The sequence below is a fragment of the Mobula hypostoma genome, chromosome X2 (assembly GCF_963921235.1).
Source record: "Mobula hypostoma chromosome X2, sMobHyp1.1, whole genome shotgun sequence".
NCBI lineage: Eukaryota > Metazoa > Chordata > Chondrichthyes > Myliobatiformes > Myliobatidae > Mobula > Mobula hypostoma.
Window position 1 is genome coordinate 8108541 of NC_086129.1, and position 25616 is coordinate 8134156.

The following is a 25616-nucleotide window of genomic DNA, read 5'->3' on the forward strand; positions in this document are numbered from 1 at the left end:
CTCCCCCCACCCCACCCTGCACCTCAACGTACCAACTGCTATTTTCCTGATCTTCAACTCTCCCAAGCTGTAGAGGCTCAGAATGTAACGTGAATGGGTTAATGGGTTTGACAATCGCCCTCCTGTTCACATCCCCCTTCAGCACTCCCATCCAGGTGCAGAGGCACCCAAAGCTCTCTCAGCACCAACGCCTTCTCTCCTCCCTCCTCCCCCCACCCCACCCTGCACCTCAACGTACCAACTGCTATTTTCCTGATCTTCAACTCTCCCAAGCTGTAGAGGCTCAGAATGTAACGTGAATGGGTTAATGGGTTTGACAATCGCCCTCCTGTTCACATCCCCCTTCAGCACTCCCATCCAGGTGCAGAGGCACCCAAAGCTCTCTCAGCACCAACGCCTTCTCTCCTCCCTCCTCCCCCCACCCCACCCTGCACCTCAACGTACCAACTGCTATTTTCCTGATCTTCAACTCTCCCTAGCTGTAGAGGCTCAGAATGTAACGTGAATGGGTTAATGGGTTTGACAATCGCCCTCCTGTTCACATCCCCCTTCAGCACTCCCATCCAGGTGCAGAGGCACCCAAAGCTCTCTCAGCACCAACGCCTTCTCTCCTCCCTCCTCCCCCCACCCCACCCTGCACCTCAACGTACCAACTGCTATTTTCCTGATCTTCAACTCTCCCTAGCTGTAGAGGCTCAGAATGTAACGTGAATGGGTTAATGGGTTTGACAATCGCCCTCCTGTTCACATCCCCCTTCAGCACTCCCATCCAGGTGCAGAGGCACCCAAAGCTCTCTCAGCACCAACGCCTTCTCTCCTCCCTCCTCCCCCCACCCCACCCTGCACCTCAACGTACCAACTGCTATTTTCCTGATCTTCAACTCTCCCTAGCTGTAGAGGCTCAGAATGTAACGTGAATGGGTTAATGGGTTTGACAATCGCCCTCCTGTTCACATCCCCCTTCAGCACTCCCATCCAGGTGCAGAGGCACCCAAAGCTCTCTCAGCACCAACGCCTTCTCTCCTCCCTCCTCCCCCCACCCCACCCTGCACCTCAACGTACCAACTGCTATTTTCCTGATCTTCAACTCTCCCAAGCTGTAGAGGCTCAGAATGTAACGTGAATGGGTTAATGGGTTTGACAATCGCCCTCCTGTTCACATCCCCCTTCAGCACTCCCATCCAGGTGCAGAGGCACCCAAAGCTCTCTCAGCACCAACGCCTTCTCTCCTCCCTCCTCCCCCCACCCCACCCTGCACCTCAACGTACCAACTGCTATTTTCCTGATCTTCAACTCTCCCAAGCTGTAGAGGCTCAGAATGTAACGTGAATGGGTTAATGGGTTTGACAATCGCCCTCCTGTTCACATCCCCCTTCAGCACTCCCATCCAGGTGCAGAGGCACCCAAAGCTCTCTCAGCACCAACGCCTTCTCTCCTCCCTCCTCCCCCCACCCCACCCTGCACCTCAACGTACCAACTGCTATTTTCCTGATCTTCAACTCTCCCTAGCTGTAGAGGCTCAGAATGTAACGTGAATGGGTTAATGGGTTTGACAATCGCCCTCCTGTTCACATCCCCCTTCAGCACTCCCATCCAGGTGCAGAGGCACCCAAAGCTCTCTCAGCACCAACGCCTTCTCTCCTCCCTCCTCCCCCCACCCCACCCTGCACCTCAACGTACCAACTGCTATTTTCCTGATCTTCAACTCTCCCTAGCTGTAGAGGCTCAGAATGTAACGTGAATGGGTTAATGGGTTTGACAATCGCCCTCCTGTTCACATCCCCCTTCAGCACTCCCATCCAGGTGCAGAGGCACCCAAAGCTCTCTCAGCACCAACGCCTTCTCTCCTCCCTCCTCCCCCCACCCCACCCTGCACCTCAACGTACCAACTGCTATTTTCCTGATCTTCAACTCTCCCAAGCTGTAGAGGCTCAGAATGTAACGTGAATGGGTTAATGGGTTTGACAATCGCCCTCCTGTTCACATCCCCCTTCAGCACTCCCATCCAGGTGCAGAGGCACCCAAAGCTCTCTCAGCACCAACGCCTTCTCTCCTCCCTCCTCCCCCCACCCCACCCTGCACCTCAACGTACCAACTGCTATTTTCCTGATCTTCAACTCTCCCAAGCTGTAGAGGCTCAGAATGTAACGTGAATGGGTTAATGGGTTTGACAATCGCCCTCCTGTTCACATCCCCCTTCAGCACTCCCATCCAGGTGCAGAGGCACCCAAAGCTCTCTCAGCACCAACGCCTTCTCTCCTCCCTCCTCCCCCCACCCCACCCTGCACCTCAACGTACCAACTGCTATTTTCCTGATCTTCAACTCTCCCAAGCTGTAGAGGCTCAGAATGTAACGTGAATGGGTTAATGGGTTTGACAATCGCCCTCCTGTTCACATCCCCCTTCAGCACTCCCATCCAGGTGCAGAGGCACCCAAAGCTCTCTCAGCACCAACGCCTTCTCTCCTCCCTCCTCCCCCCACCCCACCCTGCACCTCAACGTACCAACTGCTATTTTCCTGATCTTCAACTCTCCCTAGCTGTAGAGGCTCAGAATGTAACGTGAATGGGTTAATGGGTTTGACAATCGCCCTCCTGTTCACATCCCCCTTCAGCACTCCCATCCAGGTGCAGAGGCACCCAAAGCTCTCTCAGCACCAACGCCTTCTCTCCTCCCTCCTCCCCCCACCCCACCCAGCACCACAACGTACCAACTGCTATTTTCCTGATCTTCAACACTCCCAAGCTGTAGAGGCTCAGAATGTAACGTGAATGGGTTAATGGGTTTGACAATCGCCCTCCTGTTCACATCCCCCTTCAGCACTCCCATCCAGGTGCAGAGGCACCCAAAGCTCTCTCAGCACCAACGCCTTCTCTCCTCCCTCCTCCCCCCACCCCACCCTGCACCTCAACGTACCAACTGCTATTTTCCTGATCTTCAACTCTCCCTAGCTGTAGAGGCTCAGAATGTAACGTGAATGGGTTAATGGGTTTGACAATCGCCCTCCTGTTCACATCCCCCTTCAGCACTCCCATCCAGGTGCAGAGGCACCCAAAGCTCTCTCAGCACCAACGCCTTCTCTCCTCCCTCCTCCCCCCACCCCACCCTGCACCTCAACGTACCAACTGCTATTTTCCTGATCTTCAACTCTCCCAATCCCCACCTTCCACCAACTCCCCAGTCATCGTGGACTCACCTTCACTACTGAGCAGGTGAGAAAGGGAAACTGGGGAAACTCAGACATGGCAAATCTTTGGGACCGGGTGGTGTGAACCCCAGGGTCCTGAAGGAGCGTGCTGAGCAGCTGTGTGGAGTTCTCCAGCACATTTTCAATCTGAGTCTCAGCCTGGAAAGGGTCCCGACTGTGTGGAAAACATCGTGTGTGGTCCCATTATCCAAGAAAGGCCAACCTAAAGTCTTGAATGACTACCGTCCAGTGGCCCTGGCCTCACACATCATGAAGACAGGCTGGTCCTGGCTCACCTCCGACCCCTGGTCAGATCATCCCTCGATCCCCGGCAGTGTGCCTACATTGGAGTCGACAATGCTGTCATCTACCTGCTGAACAAAGCCTACTCCCATTTCGATATGCAGGGCAGCACTGTGAGATCATGTTTTTTTGATTTCTCAAGTGCCTTCAATTCCATATAGCCCTCAAAGCTGGTGGAAAAGTTCCATTCAATGAAGGTTGGCACTTCCATTGTATCCTGGATAATGGACTACCTGACTGGGAGACCACAGTTTGTGTGGCTTCAGAGCTGTGTGTTAAATGCAGCTATAAGCAGTACTGGGGCCCCACAAGGGACTGTACTGGCTCCTTTCCCATTTACCGTGTATACCTCGGACTTTAGATACAACACTGAGTCATGTCATCTGCAGAAATCCTCTGATGACAGAGCAATAGTTGAGTATATGAGAGAGGACAGGAGGATGAATGCAGGGTCCTGGTGGAGGACTTTGTCAAATGGTGCAGGCTGAATCATCTGCGGCTCAACATCACTAAGACAAAGGAGATGCTGATGGATTTTAAGAAGACTAAGCCTGCACTGCTCCTTGTTGCAGTTGATGGAGAGGACGTGGATGTAGAGAGGACCTGTAAGTACCGGGATGACAGGCTTGAGTGGAGCACCAACACAGAGGCTGTGTACAAGAAGGACCAGAGTCGCCTCTACTTCCTGAGGAGACAGAGGTCCTTTGGAGTATGCAGGCCTCTCCTTCACATGTGCTACCAGTCTGTTATTGCCAGTACAATCTTCTATGCAGTGGTGTGCTGGGGCAATGGCATCAACACAGGTGATGCCAACAGGCTCAATAAGCTGATTAGAAAAGCTGCCTCTATTATAGGAGTCAAACTGGACACACTGGAGGCTGTGGCAGAACAAAGGACCCCACAGAAAATTCTGACAATGCTGGACAAGGTTTTTCACCCTCGGCATGCCACCTTAGCTGAACAGAGGAGCACTTTCAGTAATAGACTAAGACAACTGTGCTGCTCCAAAGAGTGCTATAAGAAGTCATTCTTACCGTCGGCCATTAGACTCTATAATGAGTCAACCTATAGCCGGGGAGATAATAACCCCCTCCTGGTGGACTGTTTGTGGTAACTTATTTTTTTATTCTTTCCTTCTTCTCTTCTAAAATTTGTATATCTGTGCATTTGTAATGCTACTGTGACAATGTAATTTCCTTTGGGATCAATAAAGTATCCATCTGTATAGTTTTTATTGATGTAAGCACCAAATTCCCCTGCTATAGTGACTTAAGGAGCATGATTAAACTAAAGATTTGGTGAATGGAGTTCTCCTTGTGCCTTTTCCTTTCCTTTCTCCTCTTTGACCGTGGTTTTGGCCACCTAACTCCATGCTCCTCATTTGCCTTGGATAAAATTTTGTCTGCTATTCCTGCAGTGAAAAGTGTCATTTTGCATTTGGAACATCTTCACTGGCATCAAATTAGACTATTATAACACTGCTTTAAAACTTGAGATGAGGTGCTTTATAAGGTGTTAAATCAATACAAACTGTCTGAAATTAAATTGCTGTTGCTTGCTTGGTGGCGGGTGTTCAGGTCGGTGTTTCTGCTGCCGCAACTGGTAGGGAAGGGGGTTTTGCTGCTGCTGATATGAAGGATTGGGAGCTTCAGTGTTTCTATCCATTCTGTGGGCTATTTTGTTTTGTGCATGTCTGTGCAGAGGACAAATTTCAATATGTATACTGTTTCCATTATCTGATATTAAATGGATCTTTGAACAGGGAGCGAGGCGCAGTTCCATGATAGGTAGCATCTAAGTTTGTGAAATATTTAAGGTGCAAATAATTACAGGAGATTAGCTTCTATGTTAGTTTTCTTTCTCATTTTTACTGCTGGCCACGAGAAGAAAAATGTGCACAGCTAACTTGGCAAGGAAGCAGTACGATTAGAGTTTCTACATTGATAAATAGTTTTTTAAGATGCGTTTAGATCACTGGGTAAAAATTATACTTTAAGGCAGAATCAAGTAAAATATTGTGGTTTAAACCACATTGGCCCCTTATAATGATGAACGTGTTATGAAATTGAAGGTGAGACATCAGTTTTTATCCTGAGTTTCTTTACGGTCTTAGGATGTTTTAGAAGCTGAACGACACTTCAAGAAAATTCTTGAGGAGTTCAGGGATGAAGATTGCACTAACTTCAGCTGCCTATCATATTATGGTTTAAGTCGGGTCCACCTCAAATGGAACAGGTATGTGCTTTTTGTTATGGAAAATAAAGTTACCCATTTTATGAATACATGGTTGCCAATATTAACCTATGAAAATTTTTTCTTTTACGTTTTGTCTGCAATGCAGGCGATGATATTGTCACTTTTCATTATCTAATAGCCTATTGAACAAATTGATAGATCATATATATGTACTTTGATAATAAAATACTTTGAACTTTGATTTGTCGTTTACTATAGATTTTAAAGCTGGTTGCATATAATCATTGTTGCCGACCTTCATGATTTAATCCTGACTGAAGCTAAACCAAGAACTAAATTGCCTGAGCCATCAACCATTCAATATTCTTTTCCAATGGGAAAGTCCTAGAAGTTAGGCATTTTGACAAATGAAGTCTTCAAAATGCAGAGTGGGGTTGTATGTGTCTTTCCAGGTTATTAAGGAGTCAAATTAAGTGAATTGTTATAATGTAATGGAGTATCAGTGGATGGTGTTTCCTGTGAACTTTGTGCCTGGGGGAATCGTTATTGTGCAATGGAATATCAGTGGAAGGTGTTCCCAGTGATCTTTGTGCCTGGGGGAATTGTTATTGAGTGTAATTGAATATCAGCGGATGGTGTTTCCTGTGATCTTTGTGCCTGGGGGAATTGTTATTGAGTGTAATTGAATATCAGTGAATGGTGTTTCCTGTGATCTTTGTGCCTGGGGGAATTGTTATTGTGTAATGGAATATCAGCGGCTGGTGTTTCCTGTGATCTTTGTGCCTGGGGGAATTGTTATTGTGTAATTGAATATCAGCGGATGGTGTTTCTTTTTCTTTCTTTTTCAATCTTTTTATTAGTTTCAACATCAAACATATTACAAAAATAAGTACATAGTAATTGGGATTATATTAATTGATAGTAATTATTGAAATTTACAATCAGGTAACACATAGTTAGCAAACATCCCAAAATCACACAGATTAGCAACAAAATATGTAAGGAGTATACATAAAATACAAAAATATCATTAAAAAAACAGAAAAAGAAAAACAAAATCCCCTAAAAAAAAACTAAATCTACCCAAACTAAAGAAAACTAAGGAAAAAAAAGAAAAGAAAGGGCTATTTTGATACCTCAGATAGAACCAATAGTGTCGCCACTTCCGCTCCTCTCCCCATATATTGAAATCACAAAATAGATTTGGCAAGGCTCAAATTACATCATGTGGAAGTATTGAATAAATGGTCTCCAAGTGTCATCAAATTTAATAGATGGGTCAAAAGTGACACTTCTAATTTTTTCTAGATTTAAACAAGATATAGTTTGGGAAAACCAATGAAATGTAGGAGGATTAATTTCTTTCCAATTCAGTAGTATAGATCTTCTAGCCATTAAAGTAACAAAAGCAATCATTCGACAAACTGAAGAGGTCAAATGATGCTTTTCTATCATTGATAAACCAAAGATGGCAGTAATAGGATGAGGTTGTAAATCAATATTCAAGACAGTGGAAGTAATATCAAAAATATTGTCCCAATATTTCTGCAATTAACGGCAAGACCAAAACATATGAGTTAATGAAGCTATCTCAGAATGACATCTATCACATACAGTAATAACGAGCTAGACATATAAGCCCTATGTACAACTTTAAACTGTATCAATGCATGTTTAGCACAAATAGAGGAAGAGTTAACTAATTGAAATTTTTTTTTGCCATTTCTCAGTAGGTAAGGTAAGCTTAAGTTCCCTTTCTCAGTCATTCTTAATTGTATTGGAAACATCTGGATTTATTTTCCTTACCATATTATAAATAATTGCTATTGAACCTTTCTGAAAAAGGTTTAAATCCAAAATTTTTCCCAATATATCAGTGGAATATGAAATCGGAAAGGTAGTAAGAACAGTATTTAAAAAGTTTCTAATCTGTAAATATCTAAAAAAAAATGTGATCTAGGTAAGTTAAATTTATTAGATAATTGTTCAAAAGACATGAAACAATTATCTGAAAATAAATCAGAAAAACGTATTATACCCTTTGTTTTCCAAACCAGATATGCTTGATCCAAAAAAGAGGGTTAAAAAAGAAAGTTGGATATAATAGGGCTAGTTAGAATAAATTGATTCAGTCCAAAAAATTTTCGAAACTGAAGCCATATTCGAAGAGTATATTTAACTATTGGGTTATCCATTTGTTTGTCCAGTTTAGAAAAGTCAAAAGGAAGTGGGATCCCTAAAGTAGAACCCAATGAAAATCCTGAAACAGAATTACATTCAAGATTGACCCATTGTGGACTTGAAACTGTATCCCAATTCCATGTCCAAAATTTTAAATAACGAATATTAATCGCCCAATAGTAGAATCTAAAGTTTGGCAATGCTAAGCCACCCTCCTTTTTGGGCTTCTGTAAGTGTCTTTTACCTAGTCTAGGATTTTTATTCTACCATATGTATTAGGAAATTTTTGAATCAACATTATCAAAAAAGGATTTCGGAATAAAAATTGGCAATGCTTGAAATAAATATAGAAACTTAGGTAAAATAATCATCTTAGCAGTGTTGACCAGACTAATTAATGACAAAAACATTGGTGACCATTTAGTTATCAAACCTTTAATCTGATCAAGTAAGGGTAAAAAATTAACCTTAAATAAATCCTTGTGCTTGGTAATTTTAACTCCTAAATAAGTAAGTTGATCAGTAACTAATTTAAATGGTAAACATTTATAGTTTGGAACCATCATATTTAACGGAAAAAGTTCACTCTTATTAAGATTCAGTTTATAACCAGAAAATTTACTAAACTTAATCAACGGGGATAAGGTTGCAGGAATGGATTTTTCTGGGTCAGAAATATATAATAGTAAATCATCTGCATATGATGATAACTTATGTATCTCTTTCCCACGAGTAATACCCAAAATGTTTGGTGAATCTCGAATTGCAATTGCTAAAGGTTCTAAAGCAATATCAAATAATAAGGGACTTAAAGGACAACCCTGTCTAGTGCCGCAAAATAATCGAAAAAAGGGAGATCTTTGATTATTAGTCAAAACCAAAGCTAAGGGAGTATGATATATCAATTTAATCCAGGATATAAATATCGGGCTAAAGTTAAACTTCTCAAGTGTAGTAAATAAATATGGCCATTCAACTCCGTCAAAATCTTTCTCAGCATCTAATGAAATAACACATTCTGGAGTTCTCAGTGAAGGAGTATAAATAATATTTTACCTATAATAATTGCATCTCTAAAAACTCTGCACAACTGGGGAGAAAGGATAGAATAGAAAAACTTTAAAAAATTCTGCTGTATAGCCATGTGGGCCGGGTGATGTACCAGAATTCATTGAAGAAATAGCACCCATTATTTCTTCATCCGTAATAGGTGTTTCTAACTTTAAACGTTTGTCGGGTGTTAATTTCGGTAAGTTCAAATTCCTTAAAAAATCTTGCATCTCCCTGGGATCATGAGGAAATTCTGACTGATATAAGGATGAATAAAATTCTTGAAAGGATTTATTAATCTCATCATGATCAACTGTTGAAGTATCATTAGGTTTACGAATCTTAGTAATTTGACGTTTAACTGAGGCTGTTTTTAATTGATTGGCTAATAATTTACCAGATTTATCACTATGTATATAAAACTCACTTGTTTTCATTAATTGATTTTCTATTGATGATGTTAAGAGTAAACTATGCTCCATTTGAAGTTCAACTCTGTTTGTAAAGCTCCTCATTAGGAGCAATGGCATATTGTTTATTGATGTCTTTAATCTTGTCAATCAACACCAATATTTCATTCTTAGTGCGTTTTTTCAATCCAGCCAAGTAAGAAATGATCTGACCATGGATATAAGCTTTAAAAGTGTCCCATATAACCCCAATGGAAATTTCATCTGTAGTATTGGTTAAAAAAAAAGTTAATCTAATCCTTGATAAATGTTACAAAATCTGAGTCTTGAAGTAAATTGAAATTAGAACGCCATTGTCTAGTATTAGAAGGTATATCCCATAACTTAATAGAGAGATTCAGTGGTGGCAGATGGAATTAAATGAGAGTCTATAAAAAAAATAGTCAATCCTGGAATAAGTATGATGTATGTGTGAAAAGAAAGAAAATTCTTTATCCTTGGGATGTAGAAATCTCCAAATCTCAGAGATTCCAGAATCGATTGATAAGAGTGGCCGACTTATTCGGTAGTGCCTGAGTTGGTGCAGATTTATCCATCGAAGGATTTAAGCAGGAATTAAAGTCACCCCCCCCCCCCCATTATCAACATGTAATCACTTAAATTAGGAAAAGAGGTAAATAATTGTTTAAAAAATTCAGGGTAGTCCACATTTGGGGCATAAACATTAACTATAACGACTTTCTTATTAAAAAGTAGACCAATAATTAACAAGAATCTACCATTCGGGTCAGAGAGGGTGTTGTGATGTACAAAGGCAAATGAATCTATGAAAATTGAAACTCCTCTCACTTTAGCTTTGGGGTTTGAGTGATACTGTTGTTCCTTCCAAAACTTTAAAAAACGCTGATTATGCTCTTTCCTCATATGAGTTTCTTGGGCAAAAATAATATGGGTATTCATTCTATGGAATACTTTAAAAATCTTTTTCCTTTTAATCGGATGGTTTAGTCCATTTGTATTCCAAGAAACAAAATTAATCCTCTGAGCCATGTTAACCTTAAATCAATCTTTTGGTATATAAAGGGTTAGGTATTAAACCCATGTAACTGGAAGAGGAACCAGCGTTTGGAAAGGAGATGGAAGTCGCGACAATACAGACATTGTTGTAGTTCAGAATTAGCCCAAATGAAAAAAAAGAAAAAAGCCCCCCCCACCCACCACCCAATAACCCTAAAACTAAGCCAAGAAAGGCCAGAAAGCTAGCTAAGACTAAATCTACCCCCATTTCTCCAGAAGGCGGCTCCCAAATATATGTTGGTAAAAAGACCACCTAAAAAAAAACTACACTATAACAGCGAAAAAAACAATAAACTTAACAAATACAGTAAAATAAAATACCTTAGTATTATAATCACTAACATGCTAATAAAATAAAGAGAAAAGAAGAGATACCAATACAGATTATTCAATGTAAAATACTTGTAAGGGAGAACAGTTAAATGAAAAAGAAAAGGCGTATCCGACAAGAAGAAGTATTATGGGGAGAAGAACCCAAAAAGATGGCGCGGTAAAAAAAAACAATGGTATTATGAAAAGAAGATGACAAAACGCCACCATGGTTATACCACAGGGAGGAAAAACATGATATTCTCCCACATACAATATTTTAAAAATATTGAAAATAACCGATAACCATGGTAAAATTCAGTATAAAGAATACCAACGCTACCGATCAAAACTAGAAGTCTTATACTTATAAAAGTCAATCTTCAAAAATGAATCGTGTGATTAATAAAATTTGAAAAAAAAAACACGAAAAGCCAAAGCCAATATCATAAGGATCGTATATTAATTAAACCATGGCAGCTGATTCAAGTTCTTCCAGAAAGTTTCGAGCTGCACTTGTAGAGTTGAAAAAAAGTCGCTGGCTGTTCAGAGGAGAAATTCTTAAGCGGGCAGGATACAGTAACGCTGGTTTAAGATCTTTTTGGTAGCATTCCATCATCAGAGGTTTGAAAGCCAATCGTGCGCTCATTAATTCAGGACTGAAGTCCTCATACAGTTGGAATTGATGGTTTTCAAATTTAATCATTCCCTGCTGTCGGGCTACTCGTGTGACTTGCTCTTTAACATGAACATAATGGAATCGGATGATTACTGGTCTTGGTTTAGATTGAGAATCTGATTTATTCCGAAAAATAAGATGTGCGCAATCGAGCAATGGAGGATCATCCGGGAACTCAGAGCTAAACGCAGTATTTAAAAGTTCAGAGAAGAATACTGAAGGGTCTTCTGTCTCAACTCCCTCGGGGAGACCAATTAAACGTAAGTTCTTTCTTCTGGATCGGTTTTCCAGATCAGTAATCTTAAATTTAAGACTCTCCAGCTGTTTATCTGTCGAAGAAACTTTTTGTTCCATACTGTCGATTTTTTCATCTTCCTTCTGTGCATCTTCCTTCGGCTCAGTGATGGTATTTTGTTGCTGTTGAACTTGATGGTGAAGCACACCATAAGCTTGCATAATTGCCGTAATCTCTTCTTTAATGCCTCGGCGTATTTCTTCAGCTTGATCACGAAACAAATTCATCAACAATTCATGAGTTATCTCAGGACATTTAGGATCGGGTTTCTTTTTTCTGTCGCCATTGGCATCTTTTGCAGATTTAGTGTCTCGAACTTTAGGTTTTGTAGTTGATTCTTTACTCATCTCTTCAAAGTTCAAAATCCAAACTTAAAAGTAAATTAAATAAAGGTGATCATAGATATAAAATGAAAAAGTAACAGAGCGAAGCCAAGAAGTGACCTCACTGCGTGAACGCCATCTGGAGAATTGGATGGTGTTTCCTGTGGAGTTTGTGTCAGAGAGAATTGTTATTGTGTTATGGAATATCAGCGGATGCTGTTTCCCGTCATTTTTGTGCCTGGGAGACTTGTTATTGAGTGTAATGGGATATCTGCGGATGGTGTTTCCTGTGATCTTTGTGACTGGGAGAATTGTTATTGTGTAATGGGATATTAGCGGATGGTGTTTCCTGTGATTTTTGTGACTGGGAGAATTGTTACTGTGTAATGGATTATCAGCGGATGGTGTTTCCTGTGATTTTTGTGCCTGGGAGAATTGTTATTGTGTAATGGGATATTAGCGGATGGTGTTTCCTGTGATTTTTGTGACTGGGAGAATTGTTACTGTGTAATGGATTATCAGCGGATGGTGTTTCCTGTGATCTTTGTGACTGGGAGAATTGTTATTGTGTAACGGGATATCAGTGGAAGGTGTTTCCTGTCATCTTTGTGCCTGGGGGAATTGTTATTGTGTAATGGAATATCAGCGAACGGTGTTTCCTATGATTTTTGTGACTGGGGGAATTGTTATTGTGTTATGGAATATCAGCGGATGGTGCTTCCTGGTCATCTTTGTGCCTGGGAGAACTGTTATTGAGTGTAATGGAATATCAGTGGAGGTGTTTCCTGTGATCTTGTGCCTGGTGGAATTGTTCCTATGTAATGGAATATCAGTGGATGCTGTTTCCTGTAATTTTTGTGCCTGGGGAATTGTTATTGTGGAATGGGTTATCAGCGAATGGTGTTTCCTGTTATCTTTGTGCTTGGGGGAGTCGTTACTGTGTCATGGAAAATCAGCAGATGGTGTTTCCTCTGTTCTTTGTGCCTGGGGGATTTGTTATTGTGTAATGGAATATCAGTGTGCCTCGGGGAATTGTTATTGTCTAGAAGGGCCGAGATGGCCTGTTTCCATTGCTGTAATTGTTATGTGGTTATAATGGAATATCAGTGCTTTGTGTTTCCTGTGGTCTTTGTGCCTGGGAGAATTGTTATTGTGTGTAATGGAATATCAGCGGATGGTGTTTCCTGTGATCTTTGTGCCTGGGGGAACCGTTACTGTGTAATGCAATATCAGTGCATGGTGCTTCCTATGATTCTTGTGCCTTGGGTAATTGTTGCTGTGTGATGGAATGTCAGCGCATTGTGTTTACTCTGGTGTTTGTGCCTGGGAGAATTGTTATTGTGTGTAATGGAATATCAGCGGATGGTGTTCCCTCTGATCTTTGTGCCTAGGGGAGTTGTTACTTTGTCATGGAATATCAGCGGCTGGTGTTTCCTGTGGTGTTCGTGCCTGGGGTAATAAGCATTCTTGGCAGTTCAGTCCAAGTAAAAAGGTTTCCACTTCTCACTTGTGTAATTTCAATTGGACTGTTTTTTGTCGCTGTGTATGTTGGCTTCTGGTTGAGGAAAAAATGTTTGTACGTAGTCCAAAGTCAGCAGAGTCCCCTACGCAATAGAAATCTGTACATTCGATAGCATTCTGTAATAATACTTTAGATTCAACCCTCACTATATTCTACAAATCGTTAGAGGGACCACATTTCCGTTTGGTTCATTCACGTCAGCCATCAGAATCAGGTTTAATATCACTGGCATATGTCATGAAGTTTGTTGTTATGAGGCAGCAGTACAGTGCAATACAGAATAAAACTGTGTAAAATACAGTAAGGATGTGTTAGTGGAATGAAGATCACCATGTTCAAGGTGTTTCAATGATTGTAGTAAAAATGCACCTGTATCTGGAAGGTCCAACTGCCAGTGAATCAGCATCCTGCTAAAAATACGCCATGAAGAACACTCCAGGCAACTCTGTGTAAAGGTTTTTGGAAAAGCACAAATCCCCATCGTTCTCCGAAGTTAACAAAAAGTCAAATAAGTAGTGCAAACAAAGAGGAAACGTAATGTGGTTCTGTTCACGCCAGTGAGTCAGCATCCTGCTAAAAATACGCCATGAAGAACACTCCAGGCAACTCTGTGTAAAGGTTTTTGGAAAAGCACAAATCCCCATCGTTCTCCGAAGTTAACAAAAAGTCAAATAAGTAGTGCAAACAGAGAGGAAACGTAATGTGGTTCTGTTCATGGGTTCAAAGTCCTTTCAGAAATCTGAGGGCGCAGGGTAGGAAATTGTTCCTAAATCATTGAGTGTGGGTCTTCAGGGTCATGTACGTCCTTGTTGATGGTAGCAGGTTCTGTTTGATGGGAGTACTTAGTGATGGATGTCCCCTTTTTGAGGCTTCGCTCCAGGAAGGTGTCCTGGATGCTGGGGAGGCTGGTGCCCATAGTGGATCTGATGGAGTTTACAACTTGCTGCAGCATACTTCAGTCCTGAGGCTCCTGCACCTTCTACTTGATGGCAGCAGGAAGAAAAGAGCATAGCATGGGTAATGAGGATCTTTGATGATGGATGCTGTTTTACTACAGATATGTTTCATATAGATGTGCTTAATGGTTGGGAGAGCTTTACCTGTGACGTACTGGGCCAAATCCACGACCTTTTGTCTGATTTTAGCTCAGGTGCATTGGTGTTCCCATCCCAGACTGTAATGCAGCTAATGACAGTAAATTTACCAAAGTGGCTTCAGGATAGCTTCTGCATCCATTAATTTTGGAACTATGCAGAATATAGGAGAAACATAAATAAGAGAAAATCTGGATATGCTGGAAATCAAAGTAATACGCACAAGATGCTGGAGGAACTGAGCAGGTCCAGCAACATCCATGGAAAAGAGTCCTGACGAAGGGTCTCGGCCTGAAACGTCGACTGCGCCTCTTCCTATAGATGCTGCTTGGCCTGCTGCGTTCACCAGCAACTTTGATGTGTGTTGCATGGAAAAGAGTAAACAGTTGATGGTTTGGGCCAAGGCCCTTCATCAGGACTGAAAAAAAGAGATGAGAAGTCAGCTAAAAGGGTAAGGGTAAGGGAGAAATACAAGGTGGTAAGTGATAGGTGAAACCGGGGCAGGGGTGAAGTAAAGAGCTGGGAAGATGGTTGGTGATAGAGATTAAGGGGTAGAGAAGGGGGAATCTGATAGGAGAGGATCGAAGCCCATAGAAGGAAGGGAACGGGGAGATAGGAGGTAAGGTGAGAGGGGATGTGGGAATGGGGAATGGTGAAGGAGAGGGGAGGATCATTACCAGGAGTTTGAGAAATCAGGCTGGAGTCTACCCAGACAGCAGAGTGTGGCCTCATTGCAGCAGTGGAGGAGGCCATGAACTAGCATGTTGGAAACTTTCTGGTTTTGTATTTTTGTCACAAAGCATTCTGACAATTTATTTCTTCCAGATATAAAGAAGCAAGGTCATTCATAGAGAAGTCTCTGAAGCTGGTGGAGAGTAATTTAGTCCCAGGGCTTCAGACCTGGCCGGGCACAGATACAACCATTGAAGAAACCAGGGATGGTGCGCTGAAGGTAAGGAATGTTAGTGTGAATCAGCCTGAGATCAATTATTGTTTCAGAGCCATATGGAATGTTCATCTACCTATGATGGCATTTCATGGGGTTATAAAGTTTTACTTTGTAATTTATTTTTTATTGAATTTCATCATCAAACATTTCCACAAGATGTATTTCAGACACTGTACATACATATCATATAATCATATTTATCGCAAGTCTCCACATAATACTTATCTGAGGTATACACTTAGAGAAAGGAGAGGAAAGAAAGAACAATTGAAAGAAGAAAACTATGTACAAAGTAGGGAGTGATATTGTTTTTAACAACATATTCATTGACTTGTGAGAATAAAATCAGGCCTATGAGATGTTATGTAGTTAAACCATTTTTTCCAGTATGAATAAAATTGTTCCAACTTATGATTAACAGATGCTGTTATCTTCTCCATTTTGTAAATGTCCATTGTAATTTCCATCCATACATTTAAAGTTGGGCTCTCCTGTGATAATCATTTCCTGGTAAGGGTCTTTTTACCAGCCACCAGCAGTACATTCATTAAATATTTATCTCTTTTCAAACATTCTTGAGGTATAAACCCAAAAAATAGGGTCTTACTCTCTAAGGATATTTCACATTTAAAGATGTCTTGTAGGGCATTATGTATCCCACTCCAATAGTCTTTGATAACGGGGCATTCCCAGAAAATATGATAATGGTTTGCATTTTGATTCCCACAATTTCTCCAGCAAACAGGGTCATTACTATCATAATGGGATTTCTGAGAGGGTGTAATAAAATATCTTATCAAGTTTTTCCACCCAATCCCTCCATTTCTGTGAACTGGCACACTTCCATTGATACCTCCATATTATTGTCCAGTCTTCCTCAGATATTATTATCCTTCCATATTATTATGAAGTTGAACACTGAAAGATGCAAAATAATGCAATTTGTAGGATGAATTGTAAGGTCATTTTAATTGGAATTGAAATGACCTCCTATAGGTAGGTATCATAAACAAGTAAGCTCAGAAGGCTAATATGCCAATCACTAAAAAAGTTTTTGCTGCAAGTTACAATGATCATAGAAATGCAAGCCAGGTACTTTTAGAATGTTATAAACATGAGGACGTCTGCGGATGTTGGAAATCCAGAGTAAAACGAGCGCGCACGCAAAATGCTGGAGGAATTCAGCAGGTCACACAGCATCAATGGAAATGAATAAACACAAGATATTCTGCGGATGCTGGAAATCCAGGATAAAACAAAACCACACACGTGCGCGCACGCAAAATGCTGGAGGAACTCAGCAGGTCAGGCAGCATCAATGGAAATGAATAAACACAAGATACTCTGCAGAAGCTGGAAATCCGGAGTAATACACACAAAGTTCTCGAGGAACTCAGCAGGTCAGGCAGCATCTCTAGAAAAGAATAAACACAAGAGATTCTGCAGATGCTGCAAATCCAGAGTAACACACACAAAGTGCTGGACGAACTCAGCAGGTCAGGCAGCATCAATGGAAATGAATCTGATTAATGAATGGTGGAGCAGACTCGATAGACCGAATGGCCTACTTCTGCTTCTATATCTTATGGCAGTTGTTGTAGCGTGGATGAAATTACCGGAGAGACAGAGTCACTGGTAGATACAAAGCAGCTTCTTTATTCGACACAACAAGGTACAGCAGGCATCTTAACGGATGGAGATGCTTTCCACAGAAAGGTCTGCTAGCTAAATGTGGGCTGGATATTTATATGCTAAACACAAAGGCAATTGCTACTTAAAAAGTTACAGACAATGCATAGACAATGCTTCCTATTGAAGCTACATGCAAAATCTCACACCATCCTTTCCTCCTGATGCCAACATGTCTGGGTTGGTACCTACAGCCTTTAGGAATGTAAGTTAAGTCTACAATACATTTATTTGGCATTTCCCGTGCTAACATAGAAGACAATTCATACAATTAATATTTATAATGTATAGGTGATACTGCCTTCAAAACTACAGCATCAGGCACCAGAAGCATCCGGTATTTACACCTTTTTGGAAGCCCATTGTGGTGGACTCAATCCACAGTCCTTTGTCAAACAATTAAAATAGAAGTCTGGTGGCCAAAGTCATTTAAGTGTTAACAACTCATCTACCCCAAAAGAATCCACTCTAACAGCAGTGGTCCTCAACCTCCAGGCCGTGGACCGATACTGGGCTGCGAAGCATGCAGGGGTGCCGCGGTAACTGGGACGCACCCAGCACATCTTTAAGAAAAAAGCCGAAATAAACAAGTTAATTAATTAGGTGCTGCCTGGCATGTAAATGTCGACCCAGATCAGAGGCGATTGCCGATTGCGTAGAGCAAGTGAAATTTACGTGCCTGGCAGCACCTAATTAGTTAGCTTGTTTATTTCAGCTTTTTTCTTATAGATGTGCTGGATGCGTCCCAGTTACCGCTGGACCTCTGCATGCTTCGCGGCCTGAAGGTTGGGGACCACGGTCTTATGGTCAACATTTCGGGCCGAGACCCTTCTTCAGAACTGAGAAGGAAGTGGGAAGACGCCAGAATAAAAAGTTGAGGAAAGGGGAAGGAAGCTAGCTGGAAGGTGATAGGTGAAGCCAGGTGGGTGGGAAAGCTTAAGGTCTGCAGAAGATGGAATCTGATAGAAGAGGGGAGAGGAGCACAGGAGAAAGGGAAGGAAGGGGGCACCATGGGGAGAAGATAGGTAACTGCGAAGAGGTAAAAGGGCGAGTGGGGAATAGAGGGGTGGGATTTGTTACTGGAAGGAGAAATTGACATTTATGCCAACAGGTTGGAGGCTATTTCTCAGGGCAGGCATCCGTCCTCCGGTGGAATGCGTGGCTTTCTCCCAGATGCTCTGGTTTGCTCCCGCAGTTCAAGGAAGTACCATTGTAAATTGTCCTGTGATTAGGTGAGGGCTAAATCAGTACTGACAGAGGAATCATTAGCAATATTTACTGCAGAGTCTGTTACTCAGCTATTGCATAGTAACATTTTGCATCAGTTTTCCAGGCTAGGGTCTATTAACAGCTGAACAGTTAGGGTCGAATACCCAGCCATCTGCTCCTGTCCTATTTCCATGCCAGGGTCTATTAACGGCTGTACATTTAGGGTCAAATACCCATCATTTGATCTGTGCTGTTACGCTAACTTTACAGTAGTTAATAGACCCTAGCATGGAAACAGCACTAGTCTATTAATGACTGTGCACTTAGGTCAAATACCCAGTCATTTGATCCTGTGCCGTTTCCATGCTAGGGTCTATTAACTATTGTACAGTTAAGGCTGATTTATACTTGTGCGTTAAATGTACGCCACAGGTATGGTGTAGCTGCGTACCCTACGCTGTAGCCTAACGTGCACCTCTCCCAAAGCGTTGCTACGCATCGCGGTGACACAGACCGAACAACTGTGATTGGTCTGCTTGGTAGTATCGCGTTTCCTCCTACACTGCAATAGCTTCCCATTGGGCGACTGAAGGGCAGGGAAGGAACTCTGGCTGCAATGCTTTCAATAAAGCTTTACAGACCTCCAAAATTATGGAGGACCCTGTGCTTGACGCCAGTTTGTAGCTAGCTGCTACAGCCTGCTGACTTCCACCTGAAGCTAAAACTCGAATGGTGATTGCCAGTCTCTAAGTATACTGTGCGTACACCGATGCAAAATAAATGTTGGAGACGATGAACTAAATCGTCAAATCTACCTGCCGACACCCGAAAATATTTGGAATGCATTTCCTCGTCCATGTCTCTCAGTGGCCAGACAAGCACAGAAAATTCACCCTCCTTCAGTTTCAGTCACCATTGTTTGAAGTTTGAGTTTCTTCGTGTTGAGTTTCAACACGAAGAAACTCAACACAGTGGCATAGAAACCCCACCGCCAACTAGGGTTTTGGCGGTGAATTGCAGAGTGACGCAGACAGACCAACATACAAGTATAAATGCTCACAATGGCGTAGGCCACGCGTAGGCTACGGCGCAAGCTAGTAGGCACGTATAAATCAGCCTTTAGTGTCCAATGCCCAGCCATTTGATCCCGTGCTGTTTCCATGCTACGGTCTATTAACTACTGTACAGTTAAAGTCGAACACCTATCATTTGATCAGTGCTGTTTCCATGCTCTGGTCTATTAACTACTGTACAGTTAAGGTCAAATACCTAGCTATTTGATCAGTGCTGTTTCCATGCGAGGGTGTCATGATCCGGTCCGTGTGTCCGCATTCCGGTTCATGGTCCAGTTCATCGATTCTTTATTCTGGGTTTTCCTGTTTTCCCTTGTTCTATTGGGTGCCTTAATTGACGCACCTGATTCTAGTTTCGGGTTGGCGACATAAATTGCTCCTGGATTCAGCTTGGGCTTTTTCTCTCTCTCTCTCTCTCGCTCCTTCTCCCCTCGCTTCTGAGTCCCTGGCAGTTACTTTGGCCGTTTATCTCAACAGTTACTTCGGCACTAACCTTCGTCTGTAATCTTCGTCTGCTACCTTGCCTGCGTCCTTGCTTGTAACGCCGTCAAGTTCAATCGCCGGACTGAGACCGGAGCCTTGCCACGCCATGATAAGGAACAATCTATCGTTGACTTTGGAGCTGTCTCTTTGTGTCGTCGTGTTTAGTGTTCCATGTCTGGAAGAGTCCTGGCCCGAAGTCCTGTTCCCAAGGAGGGGTCCTGACTCTGTGTTCCGTGTACGAGTCCCAACCCTAAGTCCTGTTCCCAAGGAGGGTCCCGGCTCCGTGTTCCTGTGTTCCATGTTCTGGGTGCTGCGTTCCAGTCCTGTCCAAGACAAGGCTTCGTGTTCTCGTCCTGTCAATGTGCCTCGCCCAGCCCAGTGCTGGAGATTCCTCGTCCTATACTGGAGATTCCTCGTCCTGTGCTGGATTGTCCTCATCCAAATCCTCGATAGTTTACATCGGCAGTCATCTCAGCCCTGCATCCAAGAAAGCATCCCGGCCCTACGTCCTAGAAAGGGTCCCGGCCCTGTGCTCCAAGGAGGAGTCCCAGCTCTGTACCCAAGAGCCTAACCAAGCCGAGTCCAAGAGCTGAGTGAAACCAAGTCCAGGAGCTGCGGCCTGCCCTGGAGAACCTCGTTCTGTCCAAGCCAAATTCTAGAACCTCGTCTTGTCCAAGCCAAGTCCTGGAACCTCGTCCTGTCCAAGTCAAGGCTTTGTGTTCTCATCCTGTGCAGGAGTTCCACGTCCAGTCTTGCAGCCTCGCCACATCCATTCCTGTTCCACATCTTGTTCTTGCCTAGATCCGGGGTCCAGTTCCGAGTCCCAACCAAGACCCAGGTTCTGGGTCCTTGTCCAGGCTCTGGTTCCGGAGTTTCGAGTTCCCAGTCCAGGCTCCTTGTTCCCAGTTCCACGTCCGCGCCCCGTGCTTCTAGCCCACGCCCAGAATCCTAGTCTCGTCCAGGGCCTGTGTCAATATCTCAGCGTTGTTTCTTCCCTTGCTTTCTTGTCAAACCTCGTCCTGTTCCTCGTACTTCAGTGTCTGTGTCTTGCATTTGGATCAGCTCCCAACGCCCCCTTGTAACAGAGGGTCTATTAACTACTGTACACTTAGGGTCGAATACCCAGCCATTTGATCCTGCGCTCTTTCTCTATTAACTACTGTACAGTTAGGGTCGAATACCCAGCCATTTGATCCTGTGTTGTTTCCATGCTGGGGTCTATGAACTACTGTACAGTTAGGGTTGAATACCCAGCCATTTGATCAGTGCTGTTTCCATGCTAGAGTCTATTAACTACTGTACAGTTAGGGTCAAAAACCCAGCCATTTGATCAGTGCTGTTTCTATTCGAGGGTGTCATGGTCCCGTCCGTGAGTCCACATTCCGGTTCATGGTCCATTTCACCGGTTCTTTATTCTGGGTTTTCCTGTTTTCCCTTGTTCTATTGGGTGCCTTAATTGACGCACCTGATTCTAGTTTTGGGCTGGTGACATAAATTGCTCCTGGATTCAGCTTGGGCTGCTGGACTGTTCTCTCTCTCGCTCCTTTTCCCCTCCCTTCTGAGTCCCTGGTAGTTACTTCGGCACTGACCTTCGTCTGTAATCTTCGTCTGCCTCCTTTGCCTGTTACCTTCCCTGCGTCCTCGCCTGAATCGCTGTCAAGTTCAACCGCCAGAGTGAGACCGGAGCCTTGCCACGCCATGATAAGGAACAATCTACCGTTGACTTTGGAGCTGTCTCTCTGTGTCCTCGTGTCTTTCCGTGTCTGGAAGAGTCCCGGCCGTAAGTCCTGTTCCCAAGGAGGGTCCCGGCTCTGTGTTCCTGTGTTCCATGTTCCAGGTGCCGTGTTCCAGTCCTGTCCAAGTCAAGGCTTTGTGTTCTCGCCAAGCCCAGGAGTTCCTCACCCAGCTCAGTGCTGGAGATTCCTCGTCCTGTGCTGGATCGTCTCCATCCAAGTCCTCGGCAGTCATCCCGGCCCTGCGTCCTAGAAAGGGTCCCAGCCCTGCGCTCCAAGGAGGAGTCCCAGCTCTGTACCCAAGAGCCTAACCAAGCCGAGTCCAAGAGACGAGCGAAACCTAGTCCAAGAACCACGTCCTGCCCTGGAGAACATCATCTAGTCCAAGCCACGTCCAAGTACCTCGTCTAGTCCAAGCCAAGTCCTAGAACCTTGTCCTTTCCAAGTCAAGGCTTTGTGTTCTCATCCTGTGCAGGAGTTCCACTTCCAGCCTTGCAGCCTCGCCATGTCTTGTCCTTGCCTCGATCCGGGGTTGGAGACCGAATCAAGACCCAGGTTCCGAATCCCAACCAAGACCCAGGTTCCGGGTCCTTGTCTAGACTCTGGTTCTGGAGTTCCAATTTCCTAGTCCAGACTCCTTGTTTCCAATTCCACATCCGATCCCCGTGCTTCTAGCCCAGGCCCTGGGCGTGATGGAATAGCAGAGCAAACTCAATGGGCTGAATGGCCTGATTCTGCCCCTATGTCTTACTGTCTAACCATTATTTGTTTTGTAACAGGGCAAATACTACACAGCTGATGAAGTAACGTACACAAAATGCTGGAGGAACTCAGCATGAAAAGGAATAAAATGTCGACATTTCCTGATTGAAGGAAATTAATTTCTATAGATGCTGCCTGACCTGATGAGATCCCCAGCACTTTGTGTGTGTTGCTTCCTTTATTAATCTGTCTTTTTTCCTCTTCATCGTATTTGGTTTTGGTTTCAGTTTGAGTTGTTTTTGTGGTTACTTATGTTGTTGTGTTTTTATTAACCTAGGACCTGCTGAATGCGCTTCTTAAAGAGTGTTTGTGTCCACCAAGGCCTGATGCTGTCTGCCATTATCGATTCTGTTGCACCCATAACAGCAAACAGGATATTTATAGGTCTGATCCTGACTTTAAGGTGGGCTAATTTAATTTGTGTACCGGCAAATTTATGAGATAAATATTTATCATTTGAATCATTGTCATCAAATTTGCTAGAGTCTTTGATATGTCACGAAAGACTATTAACACATTTCTACAGATATACAGTAGAGAGCATTCTAACTGGTTGTATCACTGTCTGGTGTGAAGGGGGTCACTGCACCACATTGGAAAAAGCTGCTGAGGGTTGTATCCTCTGCGTGCTCCATCATGGGCACTAGCTTCTCCACCATCGATACACCTTCAAAAGGCGATGCCTCAAAAAGGCAGCTAACCTCACCTGGGATATTCCTACCATCAGGGAGGGGGTATAGGAGCCTGAAGGCACACATTCTGAGTGATAATTCTGACTGTAAGGTCAAATTTGCAGAGAAGGTGTGAGATGGGTACAGAGGTCAAAGGAAAGAACCGTGGCAGTGTGAGGCCAAGATTGCCATGGGGATGAGAATGAGAAGTTGTCCAGTCAATGGAGACAGAGGGAAAAATGAAGAAAGGTTCTGGAGTCAGGGTAGCTATCATGGGAACACACACAGAAACAGTGTTGAAAGGTGTAAAATGCAGTGCTGCAGAGACATGTTCAGTAGGTCAGGCTGTATGAATAGTGAGAGGAAAACCAGTATCATTTGTGCAGCTTAAATGGTCAGCTCTGATACAAAGAAAACAAATTACTACTTGCCCTTAAAATATAGAATTGCAGTGTTTTAAAAGAAAGGTTCCTTCAGAAGTAAATGATGTGAGAGATTTAAAGGATTCAGTCATGAGTCCAAAAGGCTGGAAGATATCCAGAGAGAAGATAAGATATCTTTCCTCAAACTAATATTGAGGAACAACACAGGAGACCCCAGGCAGATCGGAGTGAGACAGAGAATTAAAGTGGCAACAGCAGAACAAATGAAATTGTGAAGCATTTAAAATCAAACATTGGCCGTGATTGGCAAGGAGACTGGACACATCTGTCAGCTGGGTATTTCAAGAATCTTGTGTTTTGTTTTGTGTCATATTCATTTGATTTATCTTAAATTTAAGCTTGATTTTACAGTTTGTATGCGTCTGGTATTTTCATCCTATCAGTAAAATTTAGAAATTGATTTTATGATAAATAACATGAACTGTGGAATTTATTTCAAAAGTAAAGTATACTAAGTGTGAAATGACATTTTTACTTTATGTAGCAGTGCAGTTGTAGGCTTACAAACAGCAGGCACACTGATAGGGAGTACAGTCATTCATTTAATTCACTTTTGTGTTTGACACAGACACTACTTGGCCTTAAAATTCAGAATTGTGGTTTGTTTGTATGGTTGTTCGTCAAGCCCGGAGGTTAGGTTGCAAATGTTTTGTCACCAATCAAGGTGACATAATCAGAATCCTGGCAGAAGCACAATACAAGAAACCAAGAGAATTTTTCGAAGCTTGGTTCTCAGTGGAAGACAAGCAGAATGAACTGGGCGTAATTTACAAACATATGCATCTCCAGGATTGGGGCCGAGGGATGAACTGAGGAACCAATGCTCAGACCGACTGATGACCAGGGTTATGGAGATCACTCAGCTTCCCATTCGCCAGGATCCAGTGTCACATACCCCGTGATGGGAATAAAGAACCAGCAGAGATGGAAAACACTTTGGAGTCCAGTATTGCTATAAACTGATAGTATTTATTAGTAACTACGCAATACAGTAATAAAATGTAGATAAATCAAACAGGTTAGCAATGATTTTATATATGTAAGTAAGTATATCAGTGTGACGAGAATACACATAAAATTAAGATGTTTGCTGGCCTGGGTTAGCATCAGTGACATCAGCAAGTGGTCTGCCACCTGCCCTCAGGGGTAGGAGAGATAAGGAACAATGGAACAGCGTCTGGAGATGTGTAATGAAGGGACGTGGGAGAGAGAGAGCTGTCTGGAGCGGCTCCCCCCTTTGAACCTTGAACTGTTTGAAGTGATGGACAGGCGATACCCCAGCAGGGGGATAAAAAGGGACCAGTTCGCTAAGGCAAGACACACGCCACCCGAGGTAACGAGACCCTGGAAGAGGTACGCTTCTCACGAGTCGGTGGGAAGTACCAGACAACGGCCAGGGTGGAAAGGTACGATCAGCGGGAACCCGGTGTGTGTCCGCCCTTGCCTGGGTGCCGGGTTCACTGCAGAGGATCGACCGCATCTGGAGGAGGGGTCACAGTCGGTGACCTCAGGTGACATCACCAAGGACCCGCCCAAAAGCTACTTGTGAGCCATCTCGCCGGTCTGTGAGTGAAGCCATTCTGAATGATCAGTTGTTCCTGTTCCCTCTCTCTCTTCCCCCACATTGTCCATCGCCATGGCAACGATTACTGCGAACTGAACTACTAAACTGGACTGAACTTTGAGTCACTTTGAAATTTGGTCATTTACCCCTAGACAACGATAGAGCTTGATAGAAACATAGAAACATAGAAAATAGGTGCAGGAGTAGGCCATTCGGCCCTTCGAGCGTGCACCGCCATTTATTATGATCATGGCTGATCATCCAACTCAGAACCCAGCCTTCCCACCTCCCCCTCACCTGGATCCACCTCTCACTCCCCAGCTCTTGCCCCATCCCCACCCCTCACCTCCCTTCTCTGACTATTTCCCATCTATTCTCAGTCTTAAACCCAGAAACCCCTTACATAAACATAAA

At 43.3% G+C, this 25616-nt stretch overlaps 1 protein-coding gene across 1 annotated transcript in view; it reads left to right on the forward strand.

Annotated features, from left to right (window-relative positions):
• Positions 1-25616, forward strand: part of LOC134341008 (uncharacterized) — a 257807-nt gene that overhangs the window by 115517 nt on the left and 116674 nt on the right. Inside the window, exons 19-21 of the mRNA XM_063038698.1 lie at positions 5604-5725; positions 15452-15578; positions 22802-22927. Of these exons, the coding sequence (XP_062894768.1) occupies positions 5604-5725; positions 15452-15578; positions 22802-22927 (375 nt within the window). The remainder of the gene's footprint in view (positions 1-5603; positions 5726-15451; positions 15579-22801; positions 22928-25616) is intronic.